General features: G+C 43.1%; 2 protein-coding genes across 6 annotated transcripts in view; both read right to left on the reverse strand.

Moving 5' to 3' along the window:
- The window catches only part of atp9b (ATPase phospholipid transporting 9B), a 50,395-nt gene extending 49,911 nt beyond the window's left edge, over positions 1 to 484 (reverse strand). For 4 of the 5 annotated variants that reach the window (XM_042012544.1, XM_042012545.1, XM_042012543.1 and 1 more), the window contains exon 1: positions 399 to 478. In XM_042012544.1, coding sequence (XP_041868478.1) covers positions 399 to 478 — 80 coding nt within the window. Of the gene's footprint in view, positions 1 to 398 lie in introns of all 5 variants that reach the window. The other variant, XM_042012546.1, reaches the window with a different exon arrangement.
- A 2,033-nt stretch (positions 485 to 2,517) lies between these two features.
- sall3b (spalt-like transcription factor 3b) lies at positions 2,518 to 16,099 on the reverse strand. Its single transcript, XM_042012541.1, has 4 exons — positions 15,339 to 16,099; positions 7,505 to 10,300; positions 5,810 to 6,144; positions 2,518 to 2,972 (listed from the first exon to the last, which is right to left on the reverse strand). Exons 1-4 carry the CDS (start codon positions 15,421 to 15,423, stop codon positions 2,583 to 2,585), a joined length of 3,606 nt encoding a protein of 1,201 aa, XP_041868475.1. The 5' UTR covers positions 15,424 to 16,099; the 3' UTR covers positions 2,518 to 2,582.
- Between the last annotated feature and the right edge of the window lie 6,017 nt (positions 16,100 to 22,116).

Below are 22,116 nucleotides of genomic sequence, written 5' to 3' on the forward strand. Positions count from 1 at the left end.
GAAACTCTTTACATGTGACGAGCTTGCTTAACGCACACAAATCATCATGTGACATGAAATTAAATAGCAGTGAGGTGAGCAACAGTAGCCGGTAGATAACGGTCGCTAACACTCTAACGTCCACTACCAGGTCACAAAAGCTGTTCTATTAAACTTGTACCGGCAGGTAGAATATAACATTGATTGTTAAGCTCTACTGGTGGTAGTGGGAGGAAAGCATGCCGCTATCAGACGGGGAATGAGTAGGAACTGTCAACAACAGAGCTAGCAACACAAGCTAAAAACCATGACCCGCACACGGGTCCGGGGAACTAGCAAGCAGCCGGATGCGAACATTCCAGATAAACGGCTGTTTCTTCCTGTTCGACCTCATAAACTTCCCTGTTACCCGCCCATACCTTGAAAATCTGGCTGAATTGTAATATGGAATTCTCTTCGAGTTCATCCGCACCGGATTTAACGGGATGCTGTCAGCCATCTTGGCTGTGCAGACGCGTTCTGACGTCACGTAAAAAACGATTAGAGATTCAAGTTGCGTTCACTCTCAATTCCGAAATGTCGCAACTTTCAGAATCACCGCACAACACCAATGTTCTAGCTACCATGATGATTTATTTTGATTAGGACAAGAAGAAAGAATTTCCCTTAAAAACTTTTCTTGAAAAGAAAGTGTTGCTTCTTGTGATATGTGAATATAATGAAGCAGTGAATAAGAGTTGTATATACAAATATGTAAAGAAATATATTAATTTTCTGATGCCATTGAATGGAACACACGATTCATTATGGTCTGTGTTTTTAAATTGTTCATGAGGAAATGGTGTAATGTTGACAGCATGTCCACTGAGTGTCCACTGTCAAACAGACTGACACTGCAGAAGACACAAACAGTTCTGTAACGGATTTAAACAACTCTAATAATTCAAATACTGTCGAGTTGAGTCGTTTAATACGGTGGGCGAGAGGTGCAAAAGCGCTGCAAATACAGAAAAGCGCTGCATAAACGAAAACAACTACAAGAAAAAGAAAAAGTAAAAAAATAAGAAACGCTGCAAATTCGCTGACACAGCGGCAGTCTCTGGGTTTGTAGGGCCCGCGGTGCGTTTTCACCCGAGAGACACACACCGGTGAGAAGAACTGAACTGAACGGGGAACGTTTGAGCAGAAAACTACATTATCAAAAGTTTCTACTATGCTTACGTCAATAACTTAAAACAACTGATCTTTTTCTAATATTGTACAAGGTTGAGGCCGAATGTAATAAATACATAGATAAAATTACATACCTTGATGTAGCTTTTTGCTTAGTAGAAAACATTGACTCCTAATTTCTTCAGTGACAGGATTTTTTGGGTTATTTTAATTTCTTGCTAAAGTCCTGAGTTACCCCTTATTTTCTGTAATAAAGTCATGAGATCTAATATTTTAAAGTGAATATTTGGTCTGAGCAGCTTTATTCACCTCAGTCTGAGTCTCAAGTCTGCACTTTTTGACTGGGATTTGATTGAGATGACAGCAGTGCTGCAGGTGATTTAGTTATTTTTTGTTATGGTGCTTTGAAAAGTGATCTATCCATGCTGGTGTGGTTTTAGACCCCTGAGGGTTAAGCCATCTTCAGGAAAAGTTCTTCAGGACCCTTGAATGACTTTCCAGAGCTCTTCTTTGGATGTTTCTGCCTTTAGTTCTGTTCTCTCCAGAGGATCCCACACTACTTCAATAATGTTGAGGTTCGGGTTCTGGGGAAGATCCATCCCTTCATTAGACCTGTTTCCACTGATCTTCAGCCCAGTTCTTGAGTCATGTGACATACCTCAGCCTTTCCTCCATTTCCATTCCTTAAAAATGACTTCTTGACACGTTTCCATTGATATAATCTGTGATATATATATATATATATATGTATATATATATATATATATATATATATATATATGTATGTGTGTGTGTGCATGCATGCGATAAGGCGAGGCAAGCTCAGGACTTTTGCCCAGTACTACATTTGCAGATAAATGTAATAATCGGAACAATAAACCTTTCCACAACTTTAAAAAAAAAACAGGAAGTTTGTTTTCCAACAAATAAAACCTACAACCAAATGAAAAAACTCAGTTTCTTTTTACTGAGGTGTAATGTGCATGAAAAATTACATCAAGACAAGAGAGTGAGGTGTAAAACTCGACATAAGGTGGTGTGTTCCCCGTTTTATTCAGCCCCACTGTCGTCTAAGAACAATTCTCTCACAGAAACATGGAAAACAGATCTTTGTGGCTGGGTTCGAGGGGACGTGGGAGCTTTTTGTGTGCTTTGCACCAACTAGCAGCAGTGGGCAGCTGTGCAGAGGGGAGAGCAGACTCTGCATTATTAATCTGAACATGTGTTCCTACAGAACGCACCCAAGGAACTCTCATGTAAAAGCTGACCTGCTTTGCTTTATAGAACACAAAGTGTAAATATGCTACTGTTCTCTGTCCGGTGATAAAAAGTTCTTTTTAAATCTATTTATAAAAACAAACAAGATGCTTTACAAATATTTTAATGTCCATAGTAATTTGCATAAGAATTATTTCAACATTTAGTTTTATTCAATTGATTCCAATTTCTTTGCTGTCATCAATCAGCATAGAAAAATGTCTGCTGCTTCCCAGGTCCATGGCGGTCTTGGTGAGTCCGGTTACCGGCCTGGCGGCGCTCCCTCTGTCCACGCCTGCGCTCAGAGGGTGAAGCTGAGTGAGGCCTCGGTTCTGGATCACCGAGATCTCGTTGTTCTTCATGGCCAGGCTGTTGGTGATGGCCGTGGCGTACCGGTTCCAGAATCCAGGGTCCACGTTCATGGCTCGAGCTGCCAGGTCCTTCTGAAACATGTCACCGAACTTCACAGCCTCTCCGCCCAGCAGGGCCATGGGGTTCTCCACCGACAAGCGCCGACCCCTCCTGGCTGGGGTGTTGTTCCACATGTGAGTTCCCATATGAACCTGGAAAAAAAGGAAAGGATTTTAAAATAATGTTTTTTTCAAAGACAAAAACAGCAGTGTTTCCCAAGTAACATCAACACAGATTTTATCCCCAGTAGAAGATAAACAACATGTGAGATGGTGAAACTGAGACATTTCACCATGTGATGAAAATCAGAGCTGATAGTGAATCTGATGCAGCAACACGTCTGGAAAATGTTGGAACAGGAGCAACAAAAGGCTGGAAAAGTACCTGGTACAAACCAGAAACACCTGGAGGAGCATTTGACAACTAACCAGGTTACCTGGAAACAGGTCAGTAACATGACTTATATAAAAGGAGCATTTCAGAGAGGCAGAGTCTCTCAGATGAAAAGATGGACAGAGGTTCACCAATCTGAGACAAACTGGATCTAAAACTGGAACAATTTCAGAAAAATGTTCCTCAGACTCTGAAGATCCACCATCTACAGTGTAGAATATCATCAGAAGATTCAGAGAATCAGGAGGAATCTCTGTGTGCATGGGACAAGGCTGGATGCTGGTGATCTTCTGCATTAAAAGCAGACATGATTCTCTACTGGAAACCACTGCATGGACTCAGGAAGACTTCCAGAAACCACTGTCTGTGAACGCAGTTCAACTTGAAACCCACTAATGCAGGTTAAAGCTCCATCATGCAGAGAAGAAGCCAGATGTGAACAGGATCCAGAACCAGCTTCTTCCATCTTCTCTGGACCAAAGCTCATTTAAAATGGTCTGAGGCAAAGTGGAAACCTGGATGAAGATGTGAACTAGTTTGTGGAAAGCATGGACGGCGTGTCCTGCAGACTAAAGAGGAGAGGGAGCATCCAGCTTGTTATCAGTGGACAGGTGAAAAGCTGCATCTCTGATGGGATGGGGCTGCATTAGTGCCTATGGCGTGGGCAGCTTCCACATCGGTGAAGCTCCATCAATGCTGAAAAGTACATGGAGGCTTTAGAGCAACATCTGCTCCCATCCAGACAACGTCTCTTTCAGGGAAGGCCTTGCAGGTTTCAGCTGAACCACATCCTGCATCCATCACAGCAGCATGGCTTCACAGGAGAAGAGTCCGGCTGCTGAACTGGCCTGCCTGCAGTCCAGACCTTTCACCAGTACACAACATCTGGAGCATCATGGAAGCAGAAATCCAGCAACCAAGGTCCAGGACTGTAGAGCAGCTAGAATCCTGCATCAGACCAGAATGGGACAACATTCCTCTCCTAAAACCCCAGCAACTGGTCTCCTCACAGTTTCAATATCTGATATGTTGTTTACCTTCTACTGGGAATAAAATATGGATTAATGAGATTTGGAAATAACTGCATTCACAAAGAACTTTTTGGAATTGTGGATGTGCTTTTCCAGCCTTCTCAGATGTAATTATCTGCAGCTTTTCTTTAAACAGAAAACTTGTGATTAGACTTATTTCAAAGGTTTGGACAACAGAAGTTTGTTAAAAATGTTAACTATGGGTCTGATGAGATATTTATGAGGAAAAAATCAGTTAACTGATTTGAATCTATTAAATTTTAATTAATCCAAAATCGATTAAAAAAACTTGTAGATGGATTTTTTTATACGTGTTATTTTCCTGTGACAACAGTGACTCTGCTCTTGCATGACTTACTGATTCTCAGGCAGAGCTTAGCATTTGTACAAAACTGAAAGGTTTCTTCTGTCACTTCCATCCAAAATCAGCTTCTCTCTGTGAGATGATGCCACATTCATTTTTTTATCCACCATTGGATCACATTCACCTGTAAATTATTTAGCAGTTTATTAGGTCTCACATTAGCCGCTAAGACTGAGGGCTCTCACGTTAGCAGCTGACGCTAAGATTGTGGATTGTCACGTTAGCAGCTAACGCTAAGATTGTGGATTGTCACGTTAGCAGCTAACGCTAAGATTGTGGATTGTCACGTTAGCAGCTAATGCTTAGATTGTGGATTGTCACGTTAGCAGCTGACGCTAAGATTGTGGATTGTCACGTTAGCAGCTAACGCTAAGATTGTGGATTGTCACGTTAGCAGCTAACGCTAAGATTGTGGATTGTCACGTTAGCAGCTAATGCTTAGATTGTGGATTGTCACGTTAGCAGCTAATGCTTAGATTGTGGATTGTCACGTTAGCAGCTAATGCTTAGATTGTGGATTGTCACGTTAGCAGCTAATGCTTAGATTGTGGATTGTCACATTAGCAGCTAATGCTTAGATTGTGGATTGTCACATTAGCAGCTGACGCTAAGATTGTGGATTGTCACATTAGCAGCTAACGCTAAGATTGTAGGCTCCACCATGTTTGGTGTTATTGAAAATAAACAGAAAGTGGTGTCACTATGCACATAGTACTCAGAAATAAATCCGATAATGGTCTGGTAATATTGGACAACAATTTTTAGAAAATCATATTTTATAAGTGCATGTAGATACTTCAGATCAGATTATTACCGTAATCTGATTACTCCCAGATATCTGTTTTAGATGGTCATGTAAACGGGCTCAATGTTTGATAATAGTTATAATTAACAGGATGTTTAACTGGTGTTTTGCTGAAAAAAATCTTCTTCACATTCTAATTTTTACTATTTTTCTTTCCAGAAAAAAGGATTAACAAAACCTTGAACTCTTGGTGTCTTTACTAATGAAGTTAGGGTATAAAGTTATGCATGGTTCCGGGAATGGTGGCTTTCCCCACTTTTCAACAGACTGGACTTAATTCTCTTATTATAAAAGAAAAGATGATTAAATTAATTTATTCTTCAGCTAACAGGTGAAGTCCCTAAAACAGGACGTGATGACGTCCATCTTCCATCCGAACGGCGGAGTGATCCGTACCTTCAGGTTGCCTTTGGTGGTGAAAGCTCTCCCGCAGATGGAACAGACGAACGGTTTCTCTCCGGTGTGCGTGCGCTCGTGGATCTGAAGGGCGCTGGCCGATGAGAAATTCTTCCCGCAGACGCTGCAGTTGTGCTGTTTGGGCGTCCGGCGAGGAGGGGCGGGGCCGAGCAGAGAGGGGCTGCAGACGGCCGGGTAGCTGGCGGCGATGTGGACGCTGAACGGCGGCTGCTGCCCTTCCATCGCAGCGTTGGACTGGCTGTGTCCGTTCACGTCGCCGTTGGTCGTGACTGATGAGGAGCTTGTGATCGGGCCAGGGATGATTTGACCTGCAGCTGGAATAAAACAACAAATGTGAGGTTATCAGCAGCATATTGATCTCAGAAAGCTTTTTACTACATGGACTAATTCAGCTTGGGGCTGCTTGATTATAGGAACAATCATAATTATTTTGGTAAATACTGAAATCAGGATTATTTAACAGGATGCTAAAGCAGGATGTGACATAAGTCAGGATCCCCCGTGCTTTAAAAAGTTAGAGACATGCATCTTTTTGTGTGATGTCAGAATGAACCTAAATGCACTAAAAGCTGTAAACTAAAATAAACTAAATGGTAAAGTTCTTTTGATTTTAGAAATTTTGATGCTTATGTACAACTATTCAGTGTTCAAGTACATACTGCATGACATGCTGTTCTCTAACAAGATGAGTAACCACAACAAAACAAGTGTCTGAACCATGAATAAATGTGACAGCTTGCATCTAAACACTCGTCTTTATCATCCTGTTCACATTCAGACATCATCAGACCAAGGGTTTTTATATACATACATAGATATATGTGTGTGTGTGTGTGTGTGTATGTAGTAGGGCATTATTATGTGTTATCAGTATCGGCTCTCGGTACATACAGACAAACCACAGGTCCCAGTATTGGCGTGGGATGGTTAAAACAATCACATACAGTGTTTAGAAAGAAGAAAAGTTCATTCAGCCTTGAAATTCATCCTGCTGACTCAATTAAATCCTGAAATGTTTGTCCTTGTTTGCTTTATCTGATTTGATCACATTGTTTAAGTCTAGATAAACTCATTTAACTTCTACTATAAAAGAGAATACTGCTTATTTCTATTTAGAAATAAGTGGTTTCAGACCAAAAGTTACTTAATGTTCAAATTAGGTACTTTTTATATAAAGTTTATATATGTATATATATACACAGTCTACATAGATATTATTATCAGACTGTATTCCAGGACAGAGTCTGGTTGCAGAGCAGAGGTGAACATCTCCAGCTTTAACAGTAGCTGGGAGGTACTGCTGAGCGAGGGGTTCTTATTTTGACACAACACCTGTTTGTTTTTTGGGGGTCGGAGGGGCCTAATGAGAAGACTTAAAATGATATGTGCTTTCATATCAGTCTCTACAAGTCTCCCAATAACACCTGAAGAACTCTCTAGATTTGTCTGTAGTTGTAGTAGCAGTGTTGGAGGACCTACTTCCGGTATTTGCCCAGATAATAAAAGTGCACGTTATTCTTAACACATGAAATGGGGCTGAAAATAGCAGAGCATAATATGGCAAAATTACTTTAATAAGAACCATTTTTTATCAATATTGCTGTTTTTGTGATACTTTGGAGCCCATATCTAAATAAAAGTTGGATCTACTGCACATCCCTCCGTCAGCTCTACCTCGGTCTCGGCTCGGGTGGAAGGTCACACTGTAGAGCGCCTCCTCCTTCACACAGAACTTGTTAGGATGGAATCCCCGCAGAACCTGTGCAGAAGTCGGAGACTCGGGTTCCTCTCTCTTCACCGAGGCTGACAGGGGCTCCTGGGAATCTGGTTTTTCGTTGCCGGCTGTCGGTGATTTGATCTTTGTGGCTTCCGGGATGCTTTGAAAGAGAGACACTGAGGATTCTGACACCTGTGGACTGTTTTCACTAAAGTTCTCCAGCTTTTTTTCACTGTCATTGCTGAGCTGGCTGCTGTCTTTAAATCCATTTATTAGCGGCTTCAAGGCAAAGCAGTGGTTTAGACTTACACTGGATTCAATCATCCGCATCTGGTTCTCCAAGGCAGCTATACTTGACACAGCAGCTGAACACTTAGGAGGAGAATTACAATCAGAAATAAAAGGTTTAGCTGCATTCGCCCCCTCCTCTGTGTTTTCTACCTCCTCCTCCTCCTCCTCATTGTCATCTTCCATTGACAAATCATCAGTGAGCTCGTTGCCGTTGCTGCTGAGGCTATCAAAGTTCTCGCCGTCCAGCTCCTGCAGCGGGTCCACCATGGTGGACTCAGAGATCTGCCCCACCATGTGCATGCGGATGTGTTGCTGGAGGACGACGGCATTGGTGAACTTTTTCTGGCAGATGGGACACGAGTGCTGCACCTGGACCGGCAGGTTTTCTCTGTGCACGCCGACATGAGTCTTTAGGTTCCCTTTGGTGGTGAAGGCCCGGCCACACACTTTACATTTGAAGGGCCTTTCGCCCGTGTGGATGCGGTAGTGCATCTTCAGCGCGCTCTGACAGCTGAGGACACGGTGACAGAGGATACACTGGTTGGGGTCTGTAATCTTTTTGTCAATGTTCTCCACCAGCTGCTGAAGCTTTGAGGTTTCAGACGTTTGCATAGAATCCATGAATTTTACGTCTGCCAGGTTTGAGAGGGGAGGCGAGCTGGAGACAGGGGATGCTGAGGGGTTGGGCTCAGGCATGGTGGCTTTCAGTCTCAGGGTGCAGCTTTGAGGCAGGTGCACCCCCTCTGTATTCAGTATTTTGGAGGCTTCTGTCTCACGGTTAGACTGAGGAGACTCTGAAACAGGAGAGAAACGAGCCTCACTGCCTCTGTGGTTAGGTGACACAGATACACATTCAGCAGGAGCTGCCTGATAAGGAGATTTAACAGATGGGGTTACACTTACAGGGTCACTCGAGCCTCCGATACTGGCAACAGTGGAGGGAAGTGGAAGACCCATACTGGCTGGAAGAGTTGCAACAACTGGTTTGCTATCCAGCCATGAGGAGACGGGTTTTTCTGGAGGGACAGACATCCCGTAGGGAATCCCAGAACTCGTTGGCACATTGTCTAGATATTCTGGCACAGGGAAGGGGTTCATCTGAACATGAGGATACTTGTCTTTATGCCTCTGAAAGTGCACCTTTAAGTTGCCCTTGGTGGAGAAGCGGTTGCCGCAGATGTTGCATTTGAAGGGTCTCTCTCCCGTATGTGAGCGCAGGTGGATCTGCAGAGCGCTGTCGCTGCCAAACACTTTGGCACAGAACCTGCATTTATGCTTGAAGAAGGGCTCTTCTGGGCTGGGTTTGGTTTCGAACAGCGACACGCTCGGCAGCTTCCCTTTCCTGTGCTTCATCAGGGCTGCAAGAGGATCCAGAGCATTAGCCGTGGCCGCTATGCTAGCCAGGGGATTGGGGAAGATGACGCTGCTTGGGGGGCTCTGAGGTAGAAACGGCAGGCTGGAGGAGGAGCTGAGGATGCTGCTTGGTGCCAGGGACAGCGGGCTGGAGGAGCTCAGAGTCTGGGTGCTGCTCATGGTGCTGCAGAGGGAGCTGGTGTACGGAGGCAGCAGCGTGGAGATGCTGCTGCTGGGGAGGGACGGGGTGGCGTTCTCCGGGGACGCTGAGGTACAGGTAACGTCTCTAAATGTGGACTGTCCACAGATAGTTTGAGAGGGGAGACTTTGGGACAAAGACACAGCAGCCTGTCCATTAACGGTGGAGGGCATTGTTCCTGACAGGGGCAGGATGGGAGGAGGGATGACACCCGGAGAGGGGAAAGGGTTGGGCGCCAGGCTCAGAGACCTGGACGCCGGGTTCAACGCCGCTTGTGTTGGCTGTCTGTTCATCACGGCCACCTGGCTACAGATCTGCTCAATGAGCTGCAGCTGGTGGACCTGTTGCTGCTGCAGAGCCAGCAGGTGCTCCAGGATGATCGGGATGGCCGCCGAGGCCGCCTTCCCTCCAGGACCGTCGCTGGCGATGCCCTGGGAAAACTGAGCCACAGCCACCCTGGTGCTGTGGAGGATCTCCAGTGTAACGTTGGTGCTCGGCAGGCTGTAGCTGCAGGCTGCAGACGTCTGGGGGGACGTGGACTCGGCTGAATCTGGAGGCTGAGGGCTGGAAGCTGAAGTGTATTTGTCCAGGTCCATACTTTCATCCCACTCCCTCCCTTCCTCTAAGTTATCCAGACTGTCATCATCATTCATCAGAGTCTCTCCCTGCTCGAAGCCGGCGTCCGTGGACTCCGCTGCAGACGAGTCGCTGGATGCCACGCTGGGAGCCGGAGAGGGCCTGACGGGAGACTCGTCAGGCCTCTCGCTCTCCTTTACAATCACAACCATGGGGTCCTCGGTGCAGACCCTCTGATGCTCGCTCAGTTCGGTCCAGGAGAAAAACTGAGCGCAGCATTTCTCACAATTACGTGTTTCCTCGCTGTTGTCTCCATCAGGACTTTCTGCAGCATCTGCAAACACAAAAACAAACATAAAGATGATTATTGTCCTGTTTCACCACAGGGAAACACACACGAGGCAGAGAGGAAGTCCGTGTGAACCAACATAAGGTTTATATTTAAAAAAAAAGGAAAATTCAAGCATATAAAAACTGTCAATTAAAGTCTTGATCCAGCCTCATTTATAGGAGAAATCCAGGATCTGAGTCAGAACCAGTCGGTCCAGTTCTGAGGAGCTTAAAGTGAATCGTTTTATTCTTCATCCCAGTCTGAGCCCTCAGGGATCTGAACCTGATCCCTCAGTACTGGGTTATGGTCACCCAGTACTTTTGATTTTTCCTTCATCTACCACATTAAATAGAGTTTATCATCTCCATGTTTGGTATTTTTTTTAACACGGCTTCACTTTTAAGATCTGATCATTATTTTTTTCATTTTAACCTCAAATACAAATCATCATATATGATTAGAAAAATAAAAGAGAAAGATCCGCTGATTCAGCCACTTTTTTCCTGGATGAAATGATGAAAAATGACTAATATTTAGAAAAAAATGTAACAGCTGATCATCCCTCTATCACATCTGTGCTGTTACACACTCTGATGTCAAACAGAAACTGGGAGAGTTTCCAGTCTGCATGTTTTAACTGGGATTGGATTGAGTGAAGCTGACAGCAGTGATCCAGCAGTGATCCAGGCCACGTAGGGTTTAAATATCACGCTGGTGATCACAGACTTCCGAGGGTCAAGAAGTCTTCAAGAACAGTTCTACAGGATCCTTGAAGGACTTTTCTTTGGATGTTTCTTCTGTTTTGTTCCATTCTCTGTCCAGATGTGTCCCACACTGCTTTATTAATGTGGAGATCCAGGTTCTGGGGAGGATCCATCCCTCCATCAGACCTGTTTCCACTGATCTTCAGTCCAGTTCTTGTGTCATGTGACCTACGTCAGCCTTTTCTTCCTGTTTCCTTCCTTAAGAACGGCTTCTTGAAAGCCACGTTTCCATGGAGACCATTTCTGATGAGGTTTCGGCCAACATGGATCAGCTGAAGGTCCAGATGCATCTCTCAGGTCCTGGTTTTGTTCCTCTTTCTTCAGGACATCACTTTGGTTTCTAAACCGATTGCAGTTCTGCACTGAACCAAAAACCTCCTCAGTGAAGCTTCATTATTCTCCTCGACCTGCTCCTTCGTACATGAGCTGCTGTGTGGAGGTTTGAGGAAACACATAAAACCAGCACAGATCCAGAATCCATCAATAAAAAAGCAATAAGAACTGAATGTAATGCAGAGTTCAGACGACCAACCAGCTCTTCAGAAAACTGAACCACTTAAATTCAAACCAGAACTCACGTACAGTGTAAGTCTCTCCACGCTGCGCAGCATCCAGGGCTTGTTTCAGGAGAGGGAAGGAAAATATGCTCGACCAGGATTACGTGTGTTTAAAAAGCACAAAGCTTCATAGCTTTACAATCCAAGGAGTTTATTTATGGAATATGAAGATAAATTTAAAAAGCTATTTAGAAATAACCTGCTGAACAGATACAGGATTTAAACAATGCGCCGTCTGAACCGTCTGCTTGTTACTGTACAGGTACTATTTACTTCTATATTTACACATTCATGTACAACGCTTTTAACACAGAAACACAAATAGTACTGGGGGTTTACGTCTGCCTACTGCTTTTTCAGGCCACAATAATTTAAAGGAAATGTCTGAAAATTTTAGTTTATTTTTTGATGATTGAGCGTTAACTTCTATTTCTTGTTTGTCTTTTCTTAACTTCCTACTCTTTTTCTTTTATTATGTTCTAAAAATAAACTTAATGAACTGAACTAAACAGATCCTGTTCCTCTGCTGTAGATAGTTTTTAGTCCTGTCTCTTCTTCTTTTGTCCTCCTCGTGTCCAGTTTCTGCCTCCATGCTGAGATAAGCCAAGTTTCCAGCTACCAGCTGTTTGGGAATCACCTTGTTGCTGCTGAAATCCTGTTTTCTGTCAGACTGTCTGATCTTTGCTGGTTTTCACACATGAAACTAAAGAAATGGGAACAAACGATGCGTCTTTGCGACAGGTTGCTGGTACTTTGCTACGTTATCTATATTGTGTTGACACAACACTGGTTCATCCTTCGAGTTAGGAGCCTTTATTCTCCCTAAATGATTCATATGTCAGAGTTAAGTTCCCCTGAAAATGTTTCTTACAAAGAAAGCTGGAGAACGGTTGATCAAGATTACTGAAATATAGTTTTTGCTTTCTACACTGTTTTTTCACTCACATTTACATGAATTTTAATCAGCAGTTGAACTTATTTACAGCTTTTCTGTAAGTGTGTATATTTAGATTTGTGATGAAGGCAAGCTCAGGACGTTTACACACTACTGCAACGGTACCAGATCTGGACTGAAAATGAGGGAAAAAGCAGAAAAACTTCAGAAAGCTGCAGAACTTATTGGTCAAGGACACTTTACAACAACGTCTGGGCTGAGGACAGGAGGACTGGATCAGGAGTCAAATAAAAAATCTTCTACTTTTATCCAAATAAACCATGTTATTGTAGAGCTGATATTTCCAGACGCAGCTCTGGATGAAGATGGCGACCTGTCCAGGTGAACCTGCCCCTCATGTTGGGACAGGCTCCAGCTTTCCCGGTACAGAAATGAGCTAAACGCGCTCATGAAAACAATACTGAAGCATTAGAAAACCTTTTGTTAATAAGCTTAAAAAATCCTCTAAAATAAGAGAAAAAAAATCTACAAATTCTTCTCCGACGTCTCAAGTCGCGCATTCAGACAACAAACTGCGCAGTTCATTGATTTTTGTTGCATGTAAATATTTCAGGATGTTCCAGCTTTTCGTAGAATGATGAAAACAGGACAAAACCCTGTTTTTTCCTGAGACTGCGTCATGCTGTAACATTTCTAATCTGAAGACGCGTTATCGCCTGTTTTGATTCTACATCAGCAGCATCAAGATGTCACAATCTGGACCAGAAAAGCTGCAATAAACAGCACCATTTATTATACTTTTAGTTTTACGCCTAATATTCATCATGATAGGCGACACGTTCACACATTATCAATCAATAAATATTGTAAATGTGTGGGAAAGTTCTGAGAAGCCAGATAATCCTGATGTCTTCTTTTCCTTTTAGACGCTGATATTTGACTAAATGTCACACTTACAGTCACTGCTGCATCTGTTGGGGTCTTGGCCCATTAGGAACCAGACTTTAGGAGCAGATGGGACGATCTGGGGGGGATCAGTTGTAGATTATGACACTCGAGCTGCTCACACCAGTTTTATCTTCTGTGGTTTTTGTCGAGACTTTTTATTTTTCACTCAATCCTGATTGGAAACAGTTTAAACGCAGCAAACATGTCGTGTTAAATGTGAGATTTAAGTGTGTGTGATGTGTGTTTTCCACCTGAAAGAGCTGAACTCACTGTAATAATCCAACTACACACAGCGAACACATCACAGCCAGGACATTAGCCAGCGAATCCCACCTCAAACTGTCCCACATCCGAGACAATAAAAGCTGGATTGAACTTTTTTACGTTGGGAGTGAAACCGGAGCTGAGCTCTAACATCTATTTGAAAGTCAAGCTCGTCGGAGGTAAATAAATAGAGTTCTTGGCTCGCTAAGTGGGTGGTCTGAAGATCACCAGGGCGATTCTGCAAACACGGGAGAGAAAACACTTTCACTGTTTCAGCCCCGGATTTTGTCTGCGTGGTGTAAGATTGACTTCCAGAGAAAACAAAGAAAAGCTCAGGCTTGATTTACACGTTTAAAAGTATTTTCCAAATATAATAGGGACCTATTTCAACACCATCCTCATTCAGAGCGCGCTCAGCAGCAGAAAACAGATTTATGTCTGTTTCTTGGGTGGCTTTGTGATGAGAGAAGAGCTGAGAAGCAAACAGACCCTCAGCTCATCGTTCGCACTCCTTCCTCCTCCCTGAGCGACCTCTGGGCTCCAGAGGGGTCACATGGACTAATTGTATTTTGATCCAGACACGGACCACTTGGCCTTCGCAGGGTGAGGCTGACAAAGGTTAAGTCAGCGGGCTCGATCAAAGCCGGACACAGAGCCTGGCTGCAGGGCCGAGGAGGGCCGAGGAGGGCCGGGGAGGGCCAACAGGGCCTCCTCAACGCACTCTGACTACTTTTTAACAGAAATAATCAAATTAAATATGATTCCACAAGGAAAAAAAAGGTGCAAAATACAGTAAATATAAAAATAAGATTAAGACCATTAATGAGCTAAACTGACTTATTTCCAGGAAAACAGGATGATGGTGGAATAAAATGAGGAATTCGACTTTAACAAGAAGAAAAACAAATACGGAATAAATTATATTAGGTTGGAATTATGAAATAATAATGTTAAAGTTGATTAACTTTACATCATAATTTTAATCTGAGCCTACAGTTTAAATTTAAGTTTCCGTTTTTGTGTAAATATAAATTTCAAATAAACATTTTTCTTCAGGAAAAAAAGAAAGAGATATAAAGATATTTCAGTTTGTTCTATATATAAGCGTAATTATCAGTTTTATCATTATAAGCAGGAGTGTCTGCACACATAAATACACATTTATAATAATAAAATATCATTATTAAAGCTGCAAATATTGTTTTTCGTTTTATGAGTAATAGTTGGCAAAATGTTAAAAAATAAACAGTTTACAGAAACAAAACGAGCAATAAAACCTCAGCTTGTGACTTTTGCGTCAGTATTTTTGCATCTATTTTAATCTAATTTGCCAAAACAGCCAAATTTAACAACATGATATGAAATTAAACTGTCATAAAATACTAAATTATTTAATCTAATCCGACTCTTTTTTATTTTATTCTTTATAACACAATTAAAAATTCTTATTATTTGAAATAACTGGAAATACGGTGTGAAAATGAAATAAACTCGAGTTATTTCCGCTACATTTTCCAAACATCTGAGCTGGTTGTGTGGTAAATCAGCAGATGTTGTGTTTTTGGTGCAGCAGCAGTGAAAAGCAAAGCAGGGAAATCTTCCCGGACACCTACCGCCTGCGCGGCGCAGCAGCCCGCTCTGGCTCGCCTCCTCTCCCGGCCGGAGGTGCTGCGGTTTGGCTTGCTTACGGCGGGACATGTCGATCCGTTTGCGTGACTCGCTGCTGCCTTTCGCCGACTCATCTACAAGCTGCGAATGGGATCCTTCAAGGGGAGCGGGTCCGGTGAAATACGCGGTCGGTGGCTGGTGCTGACGGCCGTGTGCAGATTGCGCATGTCAGTGTAATTATGATGGAGGGGGGATAATGCTTTTACAACTCGAGCTGCCCTTCGATGGGTGATTGGCTGCGGTCCAGTCAGCTCACATTAGATGCTGAAACGATGGATGGTGTTTAATAAAGATTACTTCACTTCCTGTCCGGTGCGCCGAGGTTTTACGCACAACCCCGAGGAAGTTAAAGTCCGACGTGAAGCCCTGAGAGCGTCTTTACGCGTTTTTGGATCAGGCTTGGGTATAACTCTGCGGTGTCCTCCTTGAGTCCGCGATTTGTCTCCTCTGAGTTCCTGGAAGAGGTTGAGTTAAAACTCCATTCAGAGCCGCTTCTTCAGAGTGCGGCGCGTGAAGTCTCCCGCAGCAGCTTCCACCTTCAAATGTGCCGAAGTCTGCAGAAACTAAACTGAACCCTGAATCGACGCGTCAGAGGAGGTCGTTTCCCACCGGATCAGATTCCTCCCACTTAAATTTGCGCGTAAAGTCAAACTTTCCGCGTAAAAGAAAAAAATCCATCTCAGTTCGCGCGGAGATTCCATCTGAGACTGGCGGCTGTCGGAAGTGAGACTCCCTGATTTCTCCTCGTTGCCTCCGCCTCCGGTCCATCATTAGATGCCCTTAGCCGGCTGCGATAGGCTACTGCCTGGATACCGCAGGAGGTGTTTGAGTTTCATTTGTCACGACCTCCCACAATTTACTGCCATAATAGACTGAAAATATCTTTATTTTGGGGAAGAAATAAGTTTGGACTCAGGTTTCTGAAGTTTGTAATCATGTTTTATCATCAGTAAACACATTAATACAAATAAAAATGGCGAAAGGAAACCAAGCACGAGTTTGACCTGTAAGAAAACCTGTTGTCTTGTTTCTATTTCAAAGGAAGGAGGAAGAGGCATACTTCACCAAAGCTGTAATCCCCTTTCACCGACATTGTCCCCAAACTTGTAATTATGTGGTATTAAAAGATGCAGCTGGGGGGAGGACAGAATCAGCTGTTGATAATTGCAAGTACTACACAACAGCCTGGTATTGATCGGCATGTCTGCTACTCCCCTGCTATGGGGAGATAAGGAGCCCCACTTCTGCTGGAATATAATTTCTTCTGACCTATCAGGTTCCTACAGACTTATGATGAATAGCCAGAGCGGCCAAGAGTGCTTATCTGGAAACTCGACCCTCCTTGATTCGATATTGATTCTTTGTAAACCGGCGTGGCCATGCAGAATCAAACGGGGAACTTCTTGTCCATGATCTCTTCCAGATTCCAGCTCGTACTCCCGAAGTACCTCCTGACTGTAAATACTGCCTGTTCCTGTTGGAGGAACAAATGAATCACTTCCAATGGGATGAGCAACGCAGATTCATCTAAACAAAGCCAAGTTATAGTGGTCATGATCAGAACCCCCCACCCACACACACACACACACACACACACACACACACACACACACACACACACACACACACACTTCTTCTGACACAATCGATCCTAAACATTAATGAACAGCCATATAAAAGATCTTTCAGGTTTAATTAACGACTCCTCAAACAGCTGAGCCACATTTGGCTTGAGGGAGGAAGCAGGTGAGACCCTCAGTCTGGCTTGAAGATGCTCATCAGTAAGTTTGAAACTGTACTTTAATTAAAGTTCATGGTGGGGAAGAGCTTTTCACAGATATGTGCTCCCAGAAAGACACGTGGTCCTTTTGGAGTAGCCCGGAAATCTAAAAAAACTGTCCAAGCTTGTCTGCTTTTCCTCATCTCGTTAATATACGGCCCAAAAAGACACAAAACCACGTTGTCCTCCTTGTTTATGTGGATTCTGATGGTTTTCCAGCCTTACATTTAGAATTTTATTACTGAGGGGCCAGAAACAAAATTATTAATGGCGCTATTTTAAAAATCTGATTTTGGTTCTGCAAGAAAAGCTGATTTTATCCCCAAAACATGCTTTATCTCGTTTTTTGGGTGGGGGGTTTATTTTGACTGGCAGGGGTATTTTGGTCTATGTCAAGGGCCAGCTCTGTTTTTCTGGGTTTTTTTAAAACTCGTCTTGTCCAGCATGGTGGCGGCAGAATGATGGTCTGGCTGCTGTGTTGTGCTGAACAAATTTGCTTTGCCATGAGGAGCTTCATGAGTATAATGGTCCTCTTGATAATCAGATTTTTTTTTATTTTAATCTTATTTACTTATTTATTTTGAATGATGGAATTTTATAATCTTGCTGGACCTGGCCAGAGGGGACAGAAAAAAGGAGAATCGGGAAGAGAAGTAAAAAGGAAAGTTAAAAAAAAGAAAGATGGGACAAAGATATAACAGATAGAAGCAACAAGCGTCAATCCAACCTAACACCAGACAACCAGCTGCTACACCTGTATAAAAACACAACAGAGAATATACAGCTTTTACAGGTAAACTAAGCACACAATCATCAGGAGTTCCTTAAAAATAACCAAGATAACAAAAACAAATAAATAAATAAACAACGTGTATCACTACGGCAACCATTGTTCCAGAAACACACACAAAAAAGAAAAACCCCTGAACCAAAGCATAGTGTTTAAACCCACTGGAGACCTCAGTGCTGTCAGCATGCAGCTGATGAGGAATGAGGAGGGATCAGAGATGAGTGTGCTCCTGCAAATGTGACCACGCCTCTACGGAGGCTAGAGGCAGGCTAGGGCGGCCCAGAGACCCGGGCCATCAGCAGCATCCTGGAGCACCAACCCAAGCCCCCCCCACCACGAAGACCATTCCGGCCCCAGCCAGAGCCCCCATGGCCATACGGGGTACAGGCCCCAGCGGGCCAAAACTCGAGCTGCCGACCCCGCCAGGGCGGCCTCACCCACCCCAAACCCCTTACTCACAGCCTCCCTGCACCTTAACCCCAAACACTTGCTCTGCTAGCTGTTATCTGATTGTGTTAAAATGCTGTGAAGTAAAATCACTGGAAAAATAAGCCCCACTGATATAGTTTGCTTTACAAATGGAGAGAATGTCAGCTCTTTAATTTGCTTTAAGTTATGATGGAATACTTCTGTGTGACTCATTTTTGAGGAAGAGGGTGAAGCACTGTCCATATGAGTCTGCAGATTCCAGAAGATTCCCTGCAGCCACTTTGTGTTCATGTGATGATTAAAGTAGGCGGCGGTTTACTGGAAGCTGAATGCAGGTACAGCAGAGCTGCATCAGCTGATGCCAGCTGAGGAATGCGAGCGCTGCTTCACACAACGTGAGGCCTCAGGTGGAGAAATGACATGCTCAAAGCCTCTGACTCTGCAGCTCAGAGGAGAAAAACCAGCCAGGAAAACATGCCAAACGCTGCAGAGATAAGTCAGATTGAATGACTGTGTGAAGACTACAAGTCAGCTCATTCATATTGGAGTATTTACTGAGGCACAGGAGACTTCTTCCATGTATCAGATGCAGATTTCAATCTTCAGGGGCCATTTCAGCGTCACCGTGTCCAAATGTTTGATCATGTTCTCCAGAGAATCATCAAATATTATGAATGATATTCTGATTTCAATAGAAAGAAAAAATTATAGTCACGTTTGGAGAATTCTCAACATAACTTTCATTGAAGGCAACCAGATGGACGACAAGATGGTAGATACGTGGCACAAAAAGCATCTGACATTGATGAGTCTGACAATGTTTGCTTTTTAATGATCAGTGTCTATTGTCACTGTTTCAGAAGCATTGAGACCCAAAACTTAAAAAACAGTCATTCACAAAATTTTTCAGCTGAAAAATCTGCTGCTATTTGGATTCTGTTGCAGTTCCTTTTCTACCTCCAGTACAAGTACCGGAAGTTTCCACATCTGAAGTTTAAAGGCCCCAAAGCCGGAGGAAATCAGGTCCGCTGACTCTCTGTTGTCTTTGTCATAGATCAAAACACCCTGAAATGAAGAAGCTGGACCCAAATGCAGGACTGACAAACACCAGCGGCAGATGAAGCTGGGGCGAGAATGGAATTTAACAAAGACACAATAAAGACTATGGAACTGAGCAGACTAACTAGTGGTTTCATGCTCAAATGGAGTGGATCTTTCAAAAGCAAATCAAATTCTTCAAAGAAAGCTTCATGACGTCACAGACGTGTCACCGTCCGGAGCGCCAGCTTTGAATCCAGGGCGGGGCTATCAATTTCTTAGCGCAGTGGGCACAATGCCTCCAAATTTTCCGGGTTTTTGAGAGGAGGAGACTTTGCTTGCACATTATTGCTAGAGTTGCCAAGTCTGCTTGTTTCAAGCTACTTGGGCTTGTTTTTCTGGAAAGTCTCTTGTATATATATATATATATATATATATATAAAGCCCATAGTTTCAATGAGTTTCTTGCTAATAACAAGAAAAATAGATTAAAAAAAATATTACTGGTACTTTTAATGTCATTATGTTGTGAAAATTCTGTGCAATTATTCCATGAAAAAAACAGAAAAATTGCTACAGAATTCCCTGTTTGCACTTGCTGCTCTGGAGCTGCAGGTTGCATTTTCTTAGCAGTAGGCCTTCTTTTACAAGAAAAAGACATTTTGTGCTTAAAAAATTAATCACGATTAATTGCAACATTTCATGCAATTAATCACGATTAAACATATATATACATACATATACATATATATATATATATATATATATATATATATATATATATATATATATATATATATATATAAATTTTCTGAACCGCTTAGTCCCAGCATTAACAGGTGAGAGGCAGGTACACCCTGGACAGGTCACCAGTCCATCACAGGGCCAACACACAGGGGACAAACAACCACTCACACACACACACACTCCTAGGGAGAATTTAGAGTCATCAATTAACCTAACATGCATGTGTTTGGATGGTGGGAGGAAGCTGGAGTACCCAGAGAGAACCCACGCATACACGGGGAGAACATGCAAACTCCACACAGAAAGGCCACCGACCTTCTTGCTGTGAGGCTGCGGTGCTAACCACCACACCACCGTGCAGCCCTATATATATATATATATATATATATATATACTACTGCTCAAAAGTTTGGGGTCACTTAGAAATGTTAGAAATGAAATTAACCAGAAATACAGTCCGGACATTGTTCATGTAGTAAATGACTGTTATTGCTGGAAACAGCTGTTTTTTTTGGAATATCTACATAGGTGTACAGAGACCCATTTTCAGCAACCATCACTCCTGTGTTCCAGTGGCATATTCTGTTAGCTAATCCAAGTTTATCATGTTAAAAGGCTAATTGATCATTTGAAAAGCCTTGTGCAATCATGTTAGAACAGCTGAAAACTGTTGTACTGATTAAAGAGGCAAAAAAAAAAAAAGGTCTTCCTTTGGCTAGTTCAGTATCTGGAGCTTCAGCATTTGTGTGTTCAATTATAGTCTCAAAATGGCCAGAAGAAAAGAACTTTCTACTGAAACTCGTCAGTCTATTCTTGTTCTGAGAAATGAAGGCTATGCCATGAGAGAGATAGCCAAGAAACTGAAGATCTCCTACAATGGTGTGTACAACTCCCTTCAAAGAGCAGCACAAACTGGTTCTAACCGCAATAGGAGGAGAAGTGGGAGGCCCCGGTGCACAACTGAAGAGAGGACAAGCACATCAGAGTCTCTAGTTTGAGAAACAGTTGCCTCACAGGTCCTCAGCTGGCAGCTTCATTAAATGGTACCCACCAAACACCCGTCTCAACATCAACAGTGAAGAGGCGACTCCAGGATGCTGGCCTTCTAGGCAGAGTAGCTAAGAAAAAGCCATATCTGAGACTAGCCAACAAAAGAAAGCAATTAAGATGGTCAAAGGAACACAAACACTGGACAGAGGAAGACTGGAAAAAGGTGTTATGGACAGATGAATCTAAGTTTGAGGTGTTTGGATCACAAAGAAGAACATTTGTGAGACGCAGAACAAATGAAAAGATGCTGGAGCAGTGCTTGACGCCATCTGTCAAGCATGGTGGAGGAAACGTGATGGTCTGGGGATGCTTTGGTGCTGGTGAAGTGGGAGATTTGTACAGGGTAAAAGGGATACTGAATAAGGATGGCTATCACTCCATTTTCCAACGCCATGCTATACCCTGTGGACAGCGCTTGATTGGAGCCAGTTTTTTCCTACAACAAGACAATGACCCAAAGCAGAGCTCTAAACTATGTAAGAACTATTTAGGGAAGAAGAAGTCAGCGGGTATTCTGTCTATAATGGAGTGTCCAGCACAGTCACCAGATCTCAACCCTATTGAGCTGCTGTGGGAACAGCTTGACCGCACGGTGTGTAAGACGTGTCCATCAAGCCAATCCGACTGGTGTGAGGTCCTTCAGGAAGCATGAGGTGAAATTTCCTCAACAAATTGACAGCTAGAATGCCAAAGGTCTGCAAGGCTGTAACTGCTGCACATGGAGGATTCTTTGATGAAAGCAAAGTTTGAAGAACAAAATTATTATTTCAAGTACAAATCATTATTTCTAACCTTGTCAATGTTTTGACTATATTTTCTATTCATTTTGCAACCCATTTGTTTAATAAAATGTGAGTTTTCATGGAAAAAACATGACATTTTTGGGTGA

Source organism: Melanotaenia boesemani, chromosome 17 (genome assembly GCF_017639745.1).
Source record: "Melanotaenia boesemani isolate fMelBoe1 chromosome 17, fMelBoe1.pri, whole genome shotgun sequence".
In the NCBI taxonomy this organism is placed as follows: domain Eukaryota; kingdom Metazoa; phylum Chordata; class Actinopteri; order Atheriniformes; family Melanotaeniidae; genus Melanotaenia; species Melanotaenia boesemani.

What these genes read in the sequence shown, in the direction of transcription:
- sall3b (XM_042012541.1), bottom strand. Translation starts at nt 15,423, where the DNA reads ATGTCCCGCCGTAAGCAAGCCAAACCGCAGCACCTCCGGCCGGGAGAG. An exon ending in GCTGCTGCGCCGCGCAGGCG is followed by an intron (nt 10,301 to 15,338) that starts GTAGGTGTCCGG and finishes TTGTGTTTGCAG; the next exon opens with ATGCTGCAGAAAGTCCTGAT. An exon ending in CCACCAAAGGCAACCTGAAG is followed by an intron (nt 2,973 to 5,809) that starts GTACGGATCACT and finishes CTTTTTTTCCAG; the next exon opens with GTTCATATGGGAACTCACAT.